The sequence below is a fragment of the Equus asinus genome, chromosome 13 (assembly GCF_041296235.1).
Source record: "Equus asinus isolate D_3611 breed Donkey chromosome 13, EquAss-T2T_v2, whole genome shotgun sequence".
Taxonomy (NCBI): Eukaryota; Metazoa; Chordata; class Mammalia; order Perissodactyla; family Equidae; genus Equus; species Equus asinus.
The window spans coordinates 41,954,819-41,973,574 of NC_091802.1; the positions used below are offsets into that span (position 1 = coordinate 41,954,819).

General features: G+C 56.3%; 2 protein-coding genes across 2 annotated transcripts; one reads left to right on the top strand and one right to left on the bottom strand.

Annotated features, from left to right (window-relative positions):
* Positions 1–1,307: 1,307 nt before the first annotated feature.
* On the bottom strand, positions 1,308–3,512 carry CCR10 (C-C motif chemokine receptor 10). The gene is made up of 2 exons (XM_014833878.3): positions 3,371–3,512; positions 1,308–2,539 (listed from the first exon to the last, which is right to left on the bottom strand). The coding sequence occupies exons 1-2, from the start codon at positions 3,392–3,394 to the stop codon at positions 1,472–1,474; spliced, it is 1,092 nt and encodes a 363-aa protein (XP_014689364.1). The 5' UTR covers positions 3,395–3,512; the 3' UTR covers positions 1,308–1,471.
* Positions 3,490–18,725, top strand: CNTNAP1 (contactin associated protein 1). The gene is made up of 25 exons (XM_014833876.3): positions 3,490–3,629; positions 4,179–4,330; positions 5,185–5,286; positions 5,398–5,591; positions 6,061–6,208; positions 6,294–6,497; positions 7,122–7,306; positions 7,876–8,019; positions 8,679–8,940; positions 9,424–9,573; positions 9,832–10,003; positions 10,480–10,586; positions 10,736–10,855; positions 11,225–11,428; positions 11,630–11,786; positions 11,872–11,999; positions 12,300–12,485; positions 12,987–13,208; positions 13,468–13,707; positions 14,841–15,194; positions 15,355–15,482; positions 15,931–16,024; positions 16,205–16,450; positions 16,559–16,606; positions 17,376–18,725. Exons 1-25 carry the CDS (start codon positions 3,583–3,585, stop codon positions 17,672–17,674), a joined length of 4,293 nt encoding a protein of 1,430 aa, XP_014689362.3. The 5' UTR covers positions 3,490–3,582; the 3' UTR covers positions 17,675–18,725.
* Positions 18,726–18,756: the final 31 nt, after the last annotated feature.

Sequence of the window (18,756 nt, forward strand, 5' to 3'; positions counted from 1 at the left end):
CTGCGGTTGTGTGTACGAAGGGGTTAACCGAGGGGCTAAGCGGACGGGGCGGGGCCGCGGACGGGGCGGGGCCAGGGCCAACGCGGGCGCGCGCGTGTGTTGCTGACTCAGCGGCGATTCCCGCGGTCTCCGGTGGAGGGTTCCAGGTTGGCCCCCAGTGGCTGGCGTGGGGGACCCTTTGAAGATCGGCGCCATCTCCAGGCCTTCCCTGGATCCTGATCCCTGGAGGCCGTGGCTCTCGGTTTTTGCCGCCGGAGGCTCTGGGAACGTAGGCTAGCCCGAGCTGGGAGGGGCGGGACAGGGCGGGGACGTCAGGCCAGCGCCTCCCTAGAGACCTCTCCGCCACGCCCCGCCCTTCGTGCCCTGGGTCCCCAGACTGCTGGCTGGAGTGGTCGGGGCAGCTTTGCTGACCGGATATTAAACTGCGAGAGTTGTCGCACGTGAACACCATCCTGCCTGTCGCTCGTGGTTGTGAAAACAAAGACCAGGAATCAATGCGACCATCTCTAGAGGCCATCCTGGCGTTGCCCTCGCCGCAGATGAATGTGGCCTGCACTGAGGTTTCCTAGGGATGGACACACCACAACCATATACTCTCTTTCCCGTCTGGATCCCAGGCCCTTGCCCGCAGGGAAGTTCTTTCCGATGTCTAACCTTTCTCTTTCCGGCAGGCTCAGTGCATTTCCTCTGACCCAGGGAAGATGGAGAACCAGCAATCGCCCCCACCCCCACCACGCCTATGATAACTATTCGGAAATTTGCAAATTGGTATTCTCTCCTTGGTTTTTCTCCAAGATGAAAAACTCCGACTCAACTTTTTAAATTACTTTTTTCTTTCCACCACAGAACTTTAGAAGAGACCGTAGGGTGGTAATCTAATCCAAAAGCCCACCCCAAATGGGAATCTCCTGCCCCCCACCCCCACCCCCACACCACGCACAGGCACACACGGTCCCCAACTGCCTCAGTCTGAACCTTCCAGAGGCCGGGAACTTGGTGCTTGCTAAGGCAGCCATTACTGGATAGCACTCTGGTTGTTAGAAAGCTCTTCCTTACGCTATTTCAAGAGCATCCCCCGCCCCCCCTCGCCCGGCAGCTTTCCCACCTCACCTCTGTTGCTAGTGACTGGCTGAAGGTGGAGGAGGTGTCAGTGCCTAGAGCTTTAGCAGGCTCAACAGCCCCCCACCCCAACCCAGGCTCTCAGCGCCTTCCACTCAGAGCCAAGCACGGTGGTGGTGGGGAACCCATCGGCTCTGTCCTGCTGCAAATCACTTCCAAGTCGGTGACTCAAAAATAGTAACAGTTGTTGGGTTGCATCTCATTTCCATGTTATCAATTTAATGTGGCAGAGTACAGAAGCAATTCCTTTAAGTTCCTACCTCTTTCTCAGTGTTCCCCCACCTACTCCCCTTTCCCCCTACCCTCCCTGGAACCGTTTCCTCAGCCCGCCCCTTCCTCTTGATTCGCAGCCCTAGTTGTCCCAGAAGGAGACGCTGTGGGTCTCAGTGGGAGCCGAGCAGGAAGAAAGGCGGGGCCGACGGGGGCAGCGGCCGCGGGGGTGAGGCCCTGGGCTGCAGCCCCCACCCCGTAGCAACCTCCGCAGGTCCTGGCGGAAGCGCAGGCCCAGAAAGGCGTAGAGCACCGGGTTGAGGCCGCAGCGGGCGAGGGCCAAGCCCCCGGTCACCAGCAGTGCCAGATCCTTGCGCTTGCTGGCAGGGCAGCTCCGCTCCCGGGCAGCCAGTAGGTCGGCCGTATCTAACAGCAGGGCGAGACTGTAAGGCAGCTGCAGCACTACGAAGGCCGCCACCAGGGCCACCACGACGCGCAGCGCTCGCCGGCGCTCAGGCCCCCTGGCGGCCAGCAGCGTGCGGCCCAGGAGGGCATAGCAGGCTGCCATGACGCTCAGCGGCAGCGCGAAGCCCAGGACCACCTGCGCCACGGCGCTCGCCCCCTTCACCGTCTGTGTGAGGCCCTCGGGGAAAACGAGTCGGCAGCGCCGCTGGCCTTCCCTCTGCCCGTCCTGGCTGAAAAGGAGAGCAGGCAGCGCCAGGAGCAGCGACAGCAGCCACACCATGACTGAGACCAAGTGTGCCCGGCCGGGTGTGGAGGGCCTCGGTCCAGCTGGGAGGGCCCGCGCGATGGCCACGTAGCGGTCAGCGCTGATACAGGCCAGGAAGAGGAAACCGGCGTGGAAGGAGGCCGAGTAGAGGCCAGAGATGGCACGGCAGGTGACACTTCCCAGACTCCAGCCCTGCAGAGCCCCGGCTGCGGCAAAGGGCAGGGTCAAGGCCAGCAGAAGGTCGGCCAGGGCCAGCTGGAGCAAGTGGGCAGAGGTGGGCGAGCGGGTAGCGCGTCGGGCTGCCAGGTGGGTGGCTAGGACCAAGCCATTGCCAGCCAGACCCAGCGCAGCCACCGTCAGGGAGACACTGGGTTGGAAGGCCCGACTGAAGGCCTGGACATCCGCCTTGTAGCAGAGTTCTGGCAACGGTTCAGCCGAGTATGCCTCCTCATCATCCCCAGAGTAGGGTCCCCAGGAGACCTGGGGAAGTCAAAATGAGAGGAAAGACCTTATGAGACATCTTCCCACACACCTCCTCCTCCCACACATGCCTTCCAAGCTGGGAGCTCCTGTGTGACCAGGTACATCGGTACACGGGGAAAAGACAAACTCTTCCTGACACACCCTCAACAGGCCTTGGCTTCCCTTGCACCCCTCCTGCCTTTACATCCAGTTTCCTGGGTGACCTTGAGCAAGCCACTGCTCTTTCTGGATCTCAGTTGCCTAATATGTAATGTCGAGATTAGAAATCCTGACAAGCCCCCCTAGCAAGATTGTTTGAAATAGGATTTTTTGAAATAAGGAAGATAATGCATGCAAAGCATCTGTGCTCTCCATAGGCCAAGCTTTTGAATTAATAAATTTTGGAGCCTCAGTATTTGCAGCGCCCTCTTCTGGAAGAACACCCACATGCAGGCTTTGCCTCAGACCTGATCCCTGGACTCCGTGCTTGATCTGGAGAGGGTTTCTGTCTCCTTTCTCATCTTCCCTCCCTACCGCACCTCTACTCCAGTACAGGTTCACTAAACTACTCGTGACAAGGGGGTCTCAAGGGTTGCAGTTCAGGTTTTCTGGGCTCGGTTGGAACCTTGGACCCCTAGGTTCAGCTCGCCCTTCTCTTCAGCTCCAGCCCCGGCCCAAAACCCCAGCCTCATTACCAGCGCTATCTATCTGGAGAACCCCTGGTCCCAGCTGGCTCCAGGCATCCTAGATAGTTCATAGCATGGCAAAGGCCTGTTGCCAGGTGGGGAAATCCCATCCCTTCACCTTCCCTCCCTCTCTGTAACCAGTCCCCCGCTGCCCTGCTCCCACCTGCTCTGCGGGTTCGGTCCCCATCTCTGGCTACACAGGTTTCTGAGGTATAACCACCAGGGAGAGAAGTTAAACAAGTGGGACAGGAAGGAAGGGGCGGGGAGAGGGGCCAAGAGGGCGGTGGGGATTAGGGTCTGTGGGCTCTCTTTACCTAACTTTCCCATTCCACTCCTTAAAAAATAATTTCTCTTTACCCTGACAGTGGAAAAAGAATGGGTTTTGGAATATCGCCATTTGCCAGCTACCTGTGTGATCTTGAGTAAGTTTTTTTTTACCTCTCTGAGCCTCAGGTTTTTCATCTACAAAGCGGAGTAAGGTAAAAATGCTGAATTCACAGGCTTCTGAGAGTGCCTAGCACAGATGACTGGAGCATAATTTGCCTTTAGAAAAATATTAGATTCTTTCACTTACTCTTTTCCCCATCTCCAGACTAGCCCCCCCTCCCCCTCCCCTTTCTTGGATTTTTCAGGACCTCCTGGCCGGCCCCAGCCTCCCTTCCCCCATCCCTTCAGCCCCAGTCCCTGCCGGCCTCGGGTTATTCAGGGTATTTCCCGGTGGCTGGAGGCTCTCTACCCCCGCCCTTTCTCAGCAGGGCTGAGGCGCGCGCTTGCGCGGGGTCCGGGAAAGCGGCGCGTGCCAGGAGAGAGAGGCTGGGGAAGGGGGGAGGTGAGAGGAGAGAGGGTGGAAAGGAGAGGAGAGAACAGCAGAGAACCAGGAACGACAGACAGAGAAAAGGGAGAAGGGTTGGGGGAGAGGGGGACAGAGGGAGGGGTGGGCAAGGAAGAGAGCCATCCGCTGCGAACCCCAGGAGGAGAGCTGGAAGCCGGAGCTGGAACTGGAGTCCTAGCCGGAGCCGGGCCCCGGGAGGAGGCCGCCGGACCCATCCGCCCTGCATGATGCGTCTCGCGCTCTTCTGCATCCTGCTTGCAGCGATCTCAGGAGCCTGGGGCTGGGGCTACTGTGAGTGCGGGGCTCGGAGGCAGGCAGGGTTGGGCCCAGGAGTCCAAAGCCTGAAGGGCGGGTCCCGCACCGCATTGCGGCTGGGTGGTCGCGGGTTCCTTCCCGGTCCGCGCGCGCTCGCTCCCATCCTTTCCTGTCTCTCCCCCGCGCTCCGCAATGCAGCTCCGAGGATGGCGCGCGCACCACGGGCTGGGGCTGGGCTCGGAGTCGAGGATGGAGTCGGCTCAGGGGGAGATTTGGGACTGGGATCCAAGCGAGAGCTGGTGCCCGGGTTTGAGGGTTGGGGACAAGGGTGTTACTGGTGACCCGGGCTAGGGCTGGACTTTGGAGCTTGCCCAGGGTCTAGAGTTTGGGACTGGGGCTGGATTTCGTAGCTTGGATCCAAGCAGGAGTTGGTGACCCTGGTTGATGCTAAGGTTGGACATGGAGCTGGTGATGGTCCTAGGACAGGCTATGGTTGGGACCAAGCCCTGTATCTGGGGTTGGTGCAGGTCTGGGGATGCTGATGCGTGGGATTAACGCTAAGGCTCCGGCTGGATTGGTGTCTTGGGCTGACAAGTTCTGGAAGATGCTGAGGTTTGGGATTGTGTTTGGGGGAGTACTGAACCCACACTGGTATCTGGGCAGGAACCCAGCTAAGGAGGGTCTCGCCTGGGGTTCCCCCAGAAGCAGAAGGCAGTCTCCCTGAGTGTCCAGCCGTTGCTGCAGCCCAGGTTGAGTAGATGGCTTTAAGTTAGGGCTGAGTCTGCTGCATGGAGGCAGAGAAGGGGGCGCTCTGGCTGGTCAGTAGGCCTGGCCTTTGGAAGGACCTGGGAGGGGCCGCCCTGACCAACATGTCGGTTCCCCCAACCCAGACGGCTGTGACGAGGAGCTGGTCGGGCCTCTGTACGCACGCTCTCTGGGCGCCTCCTCCTACTACGGGCTCTTCACTACGCCTCGCTTTGCCAGGCTGCATGGTGAGCTCAGTGACGCCCTCCCCACCCCGCCCCGGCAGGTGGGGGCGGGGGGCTCTGGAGGGCTGGGGATAAAAAGAGAGCCAGTGGTGAAAGCCCTTGACCCTTCTATAGGCATAAGTGGATGGTCTCCCCGGATTGGGGACCCGAATCCCTGGCTCCAGATAGATTTAATGAAGAAGCACCGGATCCGTGCCGTGGCCACGCAGGGCTCCTTTAACTCGTGGGATTGGGTCACACGTTACATGCTGCTCTATGGTGACCGAGTGGACAGCTGGACGCCGTTCTACCAGCGAGGGCACAACGCGGTACTCCAGGCCTCTCCTCCGCACACGCACATACTTGGGGAGCCTCCTCAGCTCCCAGACCTGGGCTGGGCACTAGCTTGAGGGGAAGGGGAGGAGGTGGTTGTGAGGGCACAGATGAGGAACAGTGACTCCAGTCCGGGGACTCAGTCCAGAGGGACTGTCACAGCTCATCATGTGTGCAAGACACTCTGGATCACAGGGTTTAACATACTTCAGAGTAAAATCTGGTAGAGCTTCTTGAAGGAGGTGACATCTGAGTTGAGCTTTGAGGAAATAATAGGGTGGTGGGAGAGGACGCTCTGGGCGAGGGAAACTGTGTTTGCGAAAAGGCACGAAGGCAGGGGAAATCGAGGAGAGTTTGCTTTCCGGAAGTCGAGATTGGCTGGGTGTGACAACGATGGGCCGGGAGGCTGTGAAGAAGCCAAGCAGAGGGTGGGGACCTGGTCACTCCTCTCCCCTCCTCCCTCAGACCTTCTTCGGTAACGTGAACGAGTCGGCGGTGGTGCGCCACGACCTCCACTACCACTTCACCGCGCGCTACATCCGCATCGTGCCCTTGGCGTGGAACCCGCGCGGCAAGATCGGCCTGAGGCTCGGCCTCTACGGCTGCCCTTACAGTAAGGGTGCCGAGGTCGTGGCGGGGGGCCCGGGGAGACAAAGAGTCTCCCCGGCCCCCCCGCCCACCTACGGTCCTTCGCGCAGAGTCCGACGTGCTCTATTTCGACGGCGATGACGCCATCTCGTACCGCTTCCCGCGAGGGGTCAGCCGGAGCCTGTGGGACGTGTTCGCGTTCAGCTTCAAGACCGAAGAGAAGGACGGGCTCCTGCTGCACGCCGAGGGCGTCCAGGGCGACTACGTGACACTTGAGCTGCAGGGGGCGCAGTTGCTGCTGCACATGAGCCTGGGTGAGTTCAGCGACCCCCGTTGCGACCCTTGAGGCTCTCCTGCCGAGCCCCTCGCTGCACCTGCTCTGCGAAGCCAAGCCCACCTGATCATCCCCTTCCTTACTGTTTGGACCAAGCCGCCTTTTTCGTATAGAATTTGGTGCTAGTAAAACACTGAACTCTGAGTCAGGAGAACAGGATTCCAGTCTCAGCTCTACCACCTACCAGCGGTGTGACCCAGGACAAGGCACTTCCCCAGTCTGTTTCCTCATTGTAAAAACGTTATATATACATAGACATATAGTATACACACACACACACACACACACACACACAAAGAGGAGTTATTTTGTATCTCATTAGCTTTTTATAACTTCCACATGATGAAGTAGAAGCAGCGATCGTGCCCCAAGTTCTACTGATAGGAAAACAGGCTCTGAGAGGTTAAATGGCTTACTCTAAGGCACACACTCGCCAATGGCCACCGCTCCATCCCAGGCTCCAGGCGGTCCCATCCCACTCTCCCTGGCTGCCCTGGGCCCCGTGCAGGCCCTCCTCTGCACTGCCCGCTGCTGCTCAGCCTGGGGGAGGGCTCGGCAGAGGTTCTCCAGGTTCGAGGTCTGACCCTGCTCACCCCACCCTCAGGCAGCAGCCCTATCCAGCCAAGGCCCGGTCACACGACCGTGAGCGCTGGAGGCGTCCTCAACGACCAGCACTGGCATTATGTGCGTGTGGACCGATTTGGCCGCCAAGCGAATCTCACCCTGGACGGCTACGTGCAGCGCTTCGTGCTCAATGGCGACTTCGAAAGACTGAACCTGGACACCGAGGTGAGCGGAGGGAGAAGCACCGTTTGGTTGAGTGGGGGTGCTGGGTGGGTCGGTGGGTGACAGTACTTCTCTCTACCAGAGGTAAGACCTTACTTTCCTGTTCCTGAACGGCCTAGCAGCTCTTGGCAAACTTGTGGCTTACAGAAAGGTCTGGGTTTTTGTTGTTGTTGCTGTTAGCATGCAGATTCCTGGGCGCCACCCCAGAACTACTGAGATAAGGTCTGGGAATCTGGATTTTGGAGATCAGGCAAGATGAGCAAATTGCCCCTTGGATCGCCCAACTCTGTGGAGTTGGTAAAGACTCTGGCCCCATCTGCAGATAAACAATCCCAGACAGATTAATTGACTTACCCAGGGGAATGCGGCCAATTTGTGGTGGAGTTAGGGCTAGAACCCAAGCTTCTGGAGGCCCAGAGAGCTTCCAGCTTTAAAACCGACTAGGGAAACGTGTGTTTCAAGTCTTTTATAAAGCCCTGCCTGGAGCTTGGGAAAGTGTATGGCGAGGGAGCGCAAGAAAGGCGTGCGCGCTCCCGCACCCAAGGAACCCCCTCCCCGCCCCTTGCCTGCAGATGTTCATCGGGGGTCTGGTGGGCGCCGCCCAGAAGAACCTTGCCTATCGCCATAACTTCCGCGGCTGCATGGAAAATGTAATCTTCAACCGAGTCAACATCGCGGACCTGGCCGTGCGGCGCCATTCGCGGATCACCTTCGAGGCTAGCAGGCCGGGGGAATCTGGGAGGATGGGGGTGAAAGCCGTTTGGAAAGCAAAGAGGTGGAGCGGGAAGAGATCTTGAGAATCAGATAAAAACCGAGGACCTCTCTCTCCCCAGCCAAGATGCTCAAGTAGGGGCACCACGACTCACAGGAGGTGCAAAGGCCACTCCCCCTACTCCCCCAGTTAATAAGCTGTGGTCCGGTCCAACCACCTCCTCAATTAATAGATGAGGAAAATCAAGTGCAGAGACCGGGAGAGGCTTGGCCAGGGGTCACGCAGTTGCGCAGCGGCTGAGTAGGGACTTGAACCCAGGGCTGTTTCGGTGTGCTCGCCCCACCCCAACTCAGGAGCGCGTAGTTAAGCGCTGCTGCCGGGAAGCCGGCGGTAAATGCCTCTCGACGCTGGAATGAAGGGAAGGAGGCAATCGCCCTGGAGACGGTGTAGATCGGCGATAGCGAGCGAATGGAGACCCCCTCCTCTGCTGGACGTGTTTCTGGGGGGGTGGGAACAGTCAGGGTCGGAGGTCTTACACCCCCCTACACACATCGAGGGAGTGCCGTGACATGGGCCTTAGACCAGTATGAAAATTGAGTTCCCAGTAGAGGCCGGCGGTGCGGCGGCTCGCGGGTGCTGATGGATCCTCACTTTCGCCCCCAGGGTAAGGTGGCCTTCCGTTGCCTGGACCCGGTTCCCCACCCCATCAACTTCGGAGGTCCTCACAACTTCGTGCAAGTGCCTGGCTTCCCCCGCCGCGGCCGCCTCGCAGTCTCCTTTCGCTTCCGCACCTGGGATCTCACGGGCCTGCTACTTTTCTCCCGCCTGGGGGACGGGCTGGGCCACGTGGAGCTGATGCTCAGTGAAGGGCAGGTCAACGTGTCCATCGCGCAGACTGGCCGAAAGAAGCTTCAGTTCGCTGCTGGTGAGGGGTGGAGGGTGTGGGGAGGCACAAGGAGGCCAGAGAAGGGCAGAGGAGAGCCTCGGGGGTTGTAGGCCTGGACTGAAGCCTTTGCATACTGGAGAGGGTGACCGGGAGAAGGGAGCAGGGCAGGACGTCCCAGGGCTCTGGGAAAAGGTGGGAGTGGCTGGTGGCAGCTGTGGGGGCAGATCTGGGGCTAAGGGTGCTGGGAGAAGCAGGAGGCTGAGAGTCCTGGTATTCTCCAGTTCTAGGGGGTCTCTGGAGGTGTTTTTCACTTATGACTTTGCAGACTCTGCGTCAGCTGCTGGGGTTATGGATAGTGAAGAGAGACATTCAGAGAAGTCACCCTCAGTGATAAGCGTAATAATGGGGGGCACAGAGGCTGCTGTGGGGACACAGAGTGGCGTTGCTTGTTCCCCACTCAAGAACACTCTTCTCCTAGACTGTGGTGCTCCTCCACCCACACCATCTTCCTTTCCTGTCCAGGGTACCGCCTGAATAATGGCTTTTGGCATGAGGTGAATTTTGTGGCACAGGAAAACCATGCAGTCATCAGCATTGATGATGTGGAGGGGGCAGAGGTCAGGGTCTCATACCCACTGCTGATCCGTACAGGGACCTCATACTTCTTTGGGGGTAAGTGGGGGCCAACCTGGCCAGACCCCAGTCTCTGAGTGGGAAGGCCCCACCTCAGTCCACCCAGATGGGACTACCTGGAGAGTTTTGTAGGGATAGACCCCACCTTCCCCTCTGGGGCCTTGGGGACTGGAAGGTGACAGCAATTGTCTATTGGCCCTCTTCCTTCCTTCATGTCTGGCTCTCCCTTGGCATCTCCCTGGGGGAGGGTCGCTGGGGTCTCCCCTGGGGAGGGCCTCACAGGGGTGGTTGCTCCAGGTTGTCCCAAGCCAGCCAGTCGATCGGGCTGCCACTCCAACCAGACGGCGTTCCATGGCTGCATGGAGCTGCTCAAGGTGGATGGTCAACTGGTCAACCTGACTCTGGTGGAGGGCCGGCGGCTTGGATACTATGCTGAGGTCCTCTTTGACACATGTGGCATCACTGATAGGTATCCAGAAGCCCCTCTCCCTACAAGAGGTGACCCCTCCAAAGCCCTCTGCCATGGTCTCCCAATGGAGTGGCCTTTCTTGATAATCTCCCTTCTCCTGGTCCCAGCTCCTCAGTCTCCCACCTGGAGATGATTCCTCCTTGACCTCTCACCTCCTATTTCTTCCCTCAAAGTGACATATGCTCAGAATGGAAATGAAGCATCTGTTTTTGGTTCTAGAGAGCTTCCCCTTTTTTGGTGGTGCGGGGAGGGGGAGAATAAGACATTATTTGTTCTTTTAGGAAAGGGGGAACAGTAGCACTTGAGCCCTGAGGCCTGCCTATGCCCCAGCATTTAGGCTTATACGTGGCTAGTTAGGCGGGGTGTGTCTCCAGGGGTTCTGGCCCTCTCAGAAGTGCAGCTTGCAGGGATCAGACCCCACTCCACTCTCAATCTCCCAATAAGGCTCCTTCATTGGTGCTGACCCCCTTCCTTAGGTGCAGCCCTAACATGTGTGAGCACGATGGACGCTGCTACCAGTCTTGGGATGACTTCATCTGCTACTGTGAACTGACAGGCTACAAGGGGGAGACCTGCCACCAACGTAAGCCAGCTGGGGTATGGGGAAGGGTCAGGGACAGGGGAGGTCAGGAGAAGGTTGCTGGGGATCATGAGGCTGCTAGAGATGGTGGGGCTAGCTGTCCTAGCGCTCTGATCCCATAATTGTCTTTTCCCCACACCACCACCTACCAGCTTTGTATAAGGAATCCTGTGAGGCTTATCGGCTCAGTGGGAAAACTTCTGGAAACTTCACCATTGATCCAGATGGCAGTGGCCCCCTGAAGCCATTTGTAGTGTACTGTGATATCCGAGGTAAGTGGGTCTGAAGGGGTAAAGGGGCAGCTGACAAGGCTATGCGGAGGTGTGGGGGAAACAGGGAAGGACTGAAGGGTGCATAGGGGCCAGTAAGATTAAACTGCAGGGAGAGTAATGGGAGGGACAGAGGGGAAAGGGGACACTCAGGAATTTGTAATCTAGCCTTCCAGATAAATTCCAGCTTCCTGATCCATTCCAGCTGTCTCATCTCCAGCCTGCAATGCCGAGGGCCCAGAGCTGGGCTGGAATGGAGCTGCTGGCTACATTTATTGGCTCTGAGTTGCAGCAATGATGGTGGAGGTGCACAGGGAGATGGGTAGAGAATGCCCACCTCCAGCCAAAGTTCTGTCCCTTCCCCTCCCCCAGAGAACCGGGCATGGACAGTTGTACGGCATGACAGGCTGTGGACAACTCGGGTGACAGGTTCTAGCATGGAGCGGCCATTCCTGGGGGCCATCCAGTACTGGAATGCATCCTGGGAGGAAGTCAGTGCCCTGGCCAATGCTTCCCAGCACTGTGAACAGTGGATCGAGTTCTCCTGCTACAATTCCCGGCTGCTCAACACTGCGGGTTAGGGCTGGGGTTGAGGAGGACAAGGTGGAGAGCAGGAAGAGAGACCAGTGGGGGCCTGGGAGAAGGAAACCAGAGGGTTCAGCTGGAGCCCTGGGTGAGAGGATTCAAGCAAGGGTCTGGGCTGGTTGGATGGGAGCGAGAGTAGCCCAAAGGTTAATGGAGAGACGGGGCCTGGAAGTGCCTGCACCTCTCCCCCAGGAGGCTACCCCTACAGCTTCTGGATTGGCCGAAATGAGGAACAGCACTTCTACTGGGGAGGCTCGCAGCCTGGGATCCAGCGCTGTGCCTGTGGTCTGGACGGGAGCTGTGTGGACCCCGCCCTGCACTGTAACTGTGACGCCGACCAGCCCCAGTGGTAAGGGGGGCAAAGGGACAGGGCTTTCAGGATTCCAGGGGCAGCTGAATGGCGGGGGCTGAGCCACTGCATCCTGCCCCCACAGGAGAACCGACAAGGGACTGCTGACCTTTGTGGACCATTTGCCTGTCACTCAGGTGGTGGTGGGGGATACAAACCGCTCCACTTCTGAGGCCCAGTTCTTCCTGAGGCCTCTGCGCTGCTATGGTGATCGTGAGTAGCAGACCCTTATTGTGTGCCCTCCCAGGGTTGGCTCTCCAGTTTCCAAAATCTAGGTCACCTGACCCACTGGGGGTCTCTAGGACACACTGCCAGACCCCCAGCTCCTCCGTGATATGACCCCCATCCATGGGTTCCTCTGCACCGTATTCTCCTTCATTACACTCCTTTGTCTCCCTTTGGTTGTCCCTAGCTGTTCCCCTTTGCCCTACCTTCCCCCACCCCACCCTAGGTTCCCTTACTCCTCCACCCTCCAGCCTCCCTGACAAGGCCTTCCTCCATCTGGTTTTGTAGGAAATTCCTGGAACACCATCTCTTTCCACACTGGGGCTGCTCTACGCTTTCCCCCAATCCGTGCCAACCACAGCCTTGATGTCTCCTTCTACTTCAGGACCTCGGCTCCCTCAGGAGTCTTCCTAGAGAATATGGGGGGCCCTTACTGCCAGTGGCGACGACCTTACGTGCGGGTGGAACTCAACAGTGAGCAGGCAGACGTTGGGACATGGGGCAGATGAAGATCTCTGGGGGGGGCTATGGGATAGGTGGAGGCTGGGGTGAGACAAGGGTAGACGTCCTCTTGAGAGGTGGCATGAAAAGGGATTAGATGACCCTCGGCTGTCCGACAGACCCAGCTGTCTTGATAGCTGGCTTTGTGACCTTGGGCACCCACCTCGCCTCTCGGGCCTTAGGCCCCTTACTTGTGAATAAAGAAGCTGGACTCCTGAGGTGTCTCCCAGCTGACTAGCTATGCTTCTAACCTGAGAAATGGGGCTGGGAAGCTGGCTCCAGGGATCTGAGAATTTGGGAGAGATCAGGGGTATGAGGTTTTAAGCAGTTTCTGGGTTTTGTCCCAGGCTGTAGACAAATTGGAGGAACATTCAAGGAGCTCCACAGAGTGAAGAAGAGAGGTTGTAGTGGGTGAGGGATCTGTGAGGGATCGCAGAAGTATGAGTCCTCTCCCCTACACCCCACATTGTCCAGCATCCCGGGATGTGGTCTTCGCCTTCGATGTGGGGAATGGGGATGAGAACCTGACAGTACACTCAGATGACTTTGAATTCAACGATGACGAGTGGCACCTGGTCCGGGCTGAAATCAACGTGAAGCAGGCCCGGCTCCGTGTGGATCACCGGCCCTGGGTGCTGAGGCCTATGCCCCTGCAGACCTACATCTGGCTGGAGTATGACCAGCCCCTCTATGTTGGTGAGCAACAACCCAGAGGCAGGTCTGAAGCCTCCTTCACCTTTCTACCTCTCAAGGCCACTCTCCCTGTTCCCAGGAAGCCAATGTCTTAGGTCCCAATCTCCCCTGCTTCAAAGTGAGCCAAAGGCCCACCTTTCCTCTCCAGTCCCTGGCGTCTATTTCATTTTTCTAGCTCCCTTGGCTCCCTTCCCAACTCCAATACTTATTTATCTCTATCTCGGGCTCTACACCCATTTCTTGACATGCCCACCATTCCCAGGATCTGCGGAGCTTAAGAGGCGCCCCTTCGTGGGTTGCTTGAGGGCTATGCGTCTGAACGGAGTGACTCTGAACCTGGAAGGCCGTGCCAATGCCTCTGAGGGTACCTCACCCAACTGCACAGGCCGCTGCGCCCACCCCCGGTTCCCCTGTTTCCATGGAGGCCGCTGCGTGGAACGCTACAGCTACTACACATGTGACTGTGACCTCACGGCTTTTGATGGGCCTTATTGCAACCACGGTCAGTGCTGCTGGTTATGGGAGTTCAGGGAGCCATAGGGCATAAGGGGATTTAGGGAAAGAAAGAGGGTGTCAAGTCAGCACCAGGGAAAAGTAGAGTTGTCCCTGGGTTCCTGAGCTCTGAGCTGAGGCCATCAGGCAGTTGAAGATGCTGGGTGGCTCCCAAAGGCATAAAGTGGGGCAAGAAAGTGATGATATAGCTAGCTGGCACAAAAGAACTCAAAAGCAACAAAAAAATAACTTCCCCATCTTCCCACTATCATCAACGTAACACAGGTGACCCCCTTGCAAGCATATCACTTCAGGCTGCACGATGCCCTCCTATGCCATTTCCTATTTGACAATCACTGACAACCTGGTTCTTGGTTAAGGTGAGCCTTGACATTCACCATAGCAAGATTCTGCACGTATACCCAGACCACATCCTCCCTAAGGCTGGTCTAGTAGAATGCGTGAACAGGTAGGTTACTGGAGGGAGAAGTGTGGTGGAGTAGGGAGAGACAGGGACTTAGGGACAAATAGAAGACCTCTGGTCTTGGTTAGGAAGTGTAAGTAGTGGCGAGTGTACTGGATGGAGTCATGACATCTCCATTCTAATCGTGACTCTCCACTTATTGTGTATCTTTAGGCAAATCCCTGTTTTTTTCTTTTAAAGGTATACTTTCTTTTCTTTTTCTTTTTCTTTTTTGGTGAGGAAGATTGGCCCTGAGCTAACATCTGTTGCCAATCTTCCTTTCTTTTCCCCCTTCCCCAAAACCCCAGTACATAGTTGTATATCCTAGCTTTAAGTCCTTCTAGTTCTTCTGTGTGGGAGACCGCCACAGAATGGCCTGATGAGCCACCGCTGTGTAGGTCCGCACCCAGGATCCAAAGTGGCAAATCCTGGGCCACTGAAGTGGAGCACGCAAACTTAACCACTCAGCTACAGGGCCAGCCCCCAAGATGATCTTTTACATTTCTCAAGGTTTTAAGATTCCATTCTGTGCCAGGGGCTCAAGGAGACCTAAAAGTGAATGGGGGTGTGTTGTGGTGGTGGCAGAAACTGAGGTCAAGTCCCAGACGGTACGTGTGGATGACACATACAACATCTGAATTTGGGAAAGGGGGTCCTGACCTCACCATCTCTGCCTTCAGATATTGGTGGCTTCTTTGAGCCCGGCACCTGGATGCGCTATAATCTACAGTCAGCGCTGCGCTCCGCAGCACGGGAGTTCTCCCACATGCTGAGCCGGCCAGTGCCAGGCTATGAGCCTGGCTATATCCCTGGCTATGACACTCCTGGCTATGTACCTGGCTACCACGGCCCTGGGTACCGTCTGCCTGACTACCCCCAGCCTGGCCGGCCTGTACCCGGTTACCGTGGGCCTGTCTACAATGTCACTGGAGAGGAGGTGTCCTTCAGCTTCAGCACCAGCTCCGCCCCCGCTGTCCTGCTCTATGTCAGCTCCTTTGTGCGTGACTACATGGCCGTGCTCATCAAGGAAGATGGTAAGCTTCCTATAGGCTCTCTCCCTCAACTCTAGCTTCCTCTAGGGCACCCTTCATTCTTATAACTATTGATTCACTGACACAAGCACCCAAGCACTCCTAGAAGATGGGGATTGTGGGAGCTGAAAGGAGACTCCCTCTTCTCCTCCCCACCCCACAGGGACCCTGCAGCTGCGATATCAGCTGGGCACCAGTCCCTACGTGTACCAACTAACTACCCGACCAGTTACTGATGGCCAGCCCCACAGCGTCAACATCACCCGGGTCTACCGCAACCTCTTCATCCAGGTGTGTGTAGAGGGAGGTGGACCAGTTCGGATCATAACCTCATGATCTAGGTTGTGGCGTCCAGGAAAATGTCAAATATTTAGTACAAATGTACAGCACATTCCAATTTACAGAGGATTTTCACGTGTATCATCTCATGTGACCCTCACAACTGCTCTGTGAGGTAGTTCAGGTAGGCAGGGTTCTTATTATCTCCATTTTACAAATCAGTAAATAGGCTTAGAAAGTAAAGTGCTTTTCCCAAAGTCAAACCACTATTAAGCTGCAAAAACAGGGCTCGAAACCAGGTGGTTGGGTTTTTAATACCAAATCCTACATCTGGGCCCAGGGGTTGCCCAGCTAGGACTGAGCTAGGACTCACCCAGTTTGAACAGACAGGAGTTCCTGCATGGTCTCGGCTACATCTGCCTCTGGTTCTGCCTCCCTCATTGCCTTTCCCTTCCGTCAGGTGGACTACTTCCCACTGACAGAACAGAAGTTCTCACTGTTGGTGGACAGCCAGCTGGACTCACCCAAGGCCTTGTATCTAGGGCGTGTTATGGGTAAGCTGTGGGTGAGAATGCGGTTTGTGGGTGAAGTCCCTGGAGCCTAGAAGAGAGTGAAGCACCTGGGAATGGCAGTGAAGGTGGTGATAAAGATGAGTGGGAAACCTATGGATGGTGAGGGGGGCAGGGCTATTGGTGATCTAAGCCCCTTTCTTTCTGGGCCTGCCTCTCCCTCAGAGACGGGAGTAATTGACCCGGAGATCCAGCGCTATAACACACCAGGTTTCTCGGGCTGCTTGTCTGGTGTTCGATTCAACAATGTGGCTCCCCTCAAGACCCACTTCCGAACCCCTCGACCCATGACCGCTGAGCTAGCTGAGGCCCTTCGAGTTCAGGGAGAACTGTCTGAATCTAACTGCGGAGCCATGCCACGTCTTTTCTCAGAGGTGCCCCCTGAGCTGGATCCCTGGTATCTGCCCCCAGGTACATCCCTGGCACACAGCAGGCGGAGGAGAGGGAGGGACGACAGGGAAGGGAAATAATTGTTAATATGGAGCAGGCTTCTCCTAACTGGTGCTTTCTCCTCTTCAGACTTCCCATACTACCATGATGATGGATGGGTTGCCATACTTTTAGGCTGTGAGTAGCACAATCACTACCCTGACCTCCCAATTCTACCCTCTGACTATCAGCGTTCCCTCCCTGCCCTGTATGCCCAGGGCTAAGGGGTGACAAGGGCACTAGGTGCATGATGGTGCAAAGAAGGATGAGATAGGCTATGCTGAATATATAATTGGCCAGGAGATGTTTTTTATTTATTTACTTATTGATTGATTTTTTTGAGGAAGATTAGCCCTGAGCTAAATGCTGCCAATCCTCCTCTTTTCGCTCAGGAAGACTGGCCCTGAGCTAACATCCATGCCCATCTTCCTCTACTTTATATGTGGGACGCCTACCACAGCATGGCATGCCAAGTGGTGCCATGTCTGCACCCGGGACCCGAACAAGTGAACCCCAGGCTGCCAAAGCGGAACATGGGAACTTAACAGCTGCGCTACCGGGCTGGCCCCTGGCCTGGAGATCTTTAAATGTTTGAGGATACTACAGACTTTTAATTGAAATGAAATATTCAAATGGGGTAATAGCTAAGGGATGAGGAAATGGGGGTGTAGTAACATAAACAAAGATGAGAAATTGGGGTAACTACCAGGGATGTGGAAAGAGAATATTAGAAACAGAAGATGGCAGGGGATAAGCCAGGAATTCAGAGCTACCGGACACTAGGAATAGCCTAATGTGGTCCTACATCTGTCACTGTCATACGTACATGGCCAAAAGCATACATGTGTGTCTGTATATAGGTGGAACCTCAAAGATCTCCCCTGAACTGTTCCTTTTTCCTTTTCAGTTTTGGTGGCCTTCCTGCTGCTGGGGCTGGTGGGAATGTTGGTGCTTTTCTATCTGCAAAATCATCGCTACAAGGGCTCCTACCACACCAATGAGCCCAAGGCCACCCACGATTACCACCCTGGCAGCAAACATCCCCTACCTACTTCAGGCTCTGCCCAGGCCCCAGCCCCTACCCCAGCTTCCACCCAAGTTCCAGCCCCAGCCCCAGCCCCAACCCCAGCCCCAGCCTCAGCCCCAGCCCCTGGCCCCCGGGACCAAAATCTACCCCAGATCCTGGAGGAGTCCAGGTCTGAATGAATCAGGAGAAGGGCTTCAGGGACCAAGTCCATCTCCTCTGTATTCCCCAATTCCTTCCTCTCCCCTGCCCTGTCAGAGACATTTGGCTCCTCTTAGCTGGTTCTGCTCATCCCGAGGATGCCCCTCCTGCCAAGTTTGGTGGGCAGAGCTACAGATGGGACCAAAGGGAGTGGCTGAGCCTCACTGCCTAAACCAATGCCCTGCCCATTTCTGTTTCTCCAGGCTCCTGCTTGTTTGCCTGCCCCAAAGGAGAAGCCTCACCGTGTTGAGAGGCCCTTCCTGCCATCCCTGTCCCAGCTGCTGCCAGGGATTAACAACAGAGTGCAGGGAGATTAACTGCCTCCCTTCAAATATTCAATCTCAGCAGGGACAGATGTGTGGGATTGCAGGGATGCACAGGGTATGGGGGGAGGAGGCTGCTAAATCGTATCCCCCAGCCTCCCCCCTGCCCTGCAGAATGTCTTCCATCTGCTTCCACTCATTTGAGGGTTAGGGAGGGCTTCATTGCTCTCCCCGACGCCCTTTTTTTGTTTTTTACAGAGACCGAGAGGCCTCAGTTTAGCACCTTAGTACCTCCACTGCTTCACACGCTTTAGCCAAAGCCATAAAAAACTTGCAATGTAGAGAATAATGCAGACACACTGACTAGCCAGCCCTCTACTCTTCCTTCCTCTTCCAAGAAATGCAATAGCCTTGGTGCCTGTCCAAAGGCTTAGCCCCCTCTCCAATGCATGAGGAGCCCTCTTTCCTCCGCTCAGAGATGCTGCTTCATTTGCCCAGGAGGTCATATTCTTTATATATATTTTTTGTTGCAAAGTCTCTCTCTAGAGAAACTCTATATATTACTCTAATTTTTTAATTATCTGTTTATATATAAAAGAAAAAAACCAATCGACTGTCCTGTCCTGTGCTGTGCCCATGGTCTGTAGTTTGCTTCTCCTGTGTTGGAAGTCTCATGAGGCCTGCTGGTCACTCACCCAGCCTGATGCAGCCTCCACTCTGAAGCTGTGCTCTCAGCCTCAGAGCCGTTCTAATAAAGCAGAGAGGCAGAGCCCGTCTGTGTGTGGTAGCTGGCGTCGTGG

What these genes read in the sequence shown, in the direction of transcription:
- CCR10 (XM_014833878.3), bottom strand. Translation starts at nt 3,394, where the DNA reads ATGGGGACCGAACCCGCAGAGCAG. An exon ending in GGACCGAACCCGCAGAGCAG is followed by an intron (nt 2,540 to 3,370) that starts GTGGGAGCAGGG and finishes TGACTTCCCCAG; the next exon opens with GTCTCCTGGGGACCCTACTC.
- CNTNAP1 (XM_014833876.3), top strand. Translation starts at nt 3,583, where the DNA reads ATGGGTTTTGGAATATCGCCATTTGCCAGCTACCTGTGTGATCTTGA. An exon ending in ACATGTGGCATCACTGATAG is followed by an intron (nt 10,004 to 10,479) that starts GTATCCAGAAGC and finishes CCCCTTCCTTAG; the next exon opens with GTGCAGCCCTAACATGTGTG. An exon ending in TGGGCCTTATTGCAACCACG is followed by an intron (nt 13,708 to 14,840) that starts GTCAGTGCTGCT and finishes CTCTGCCTTCAG; the next exon opens with ATATTGGTGGCTTCTTTGAG.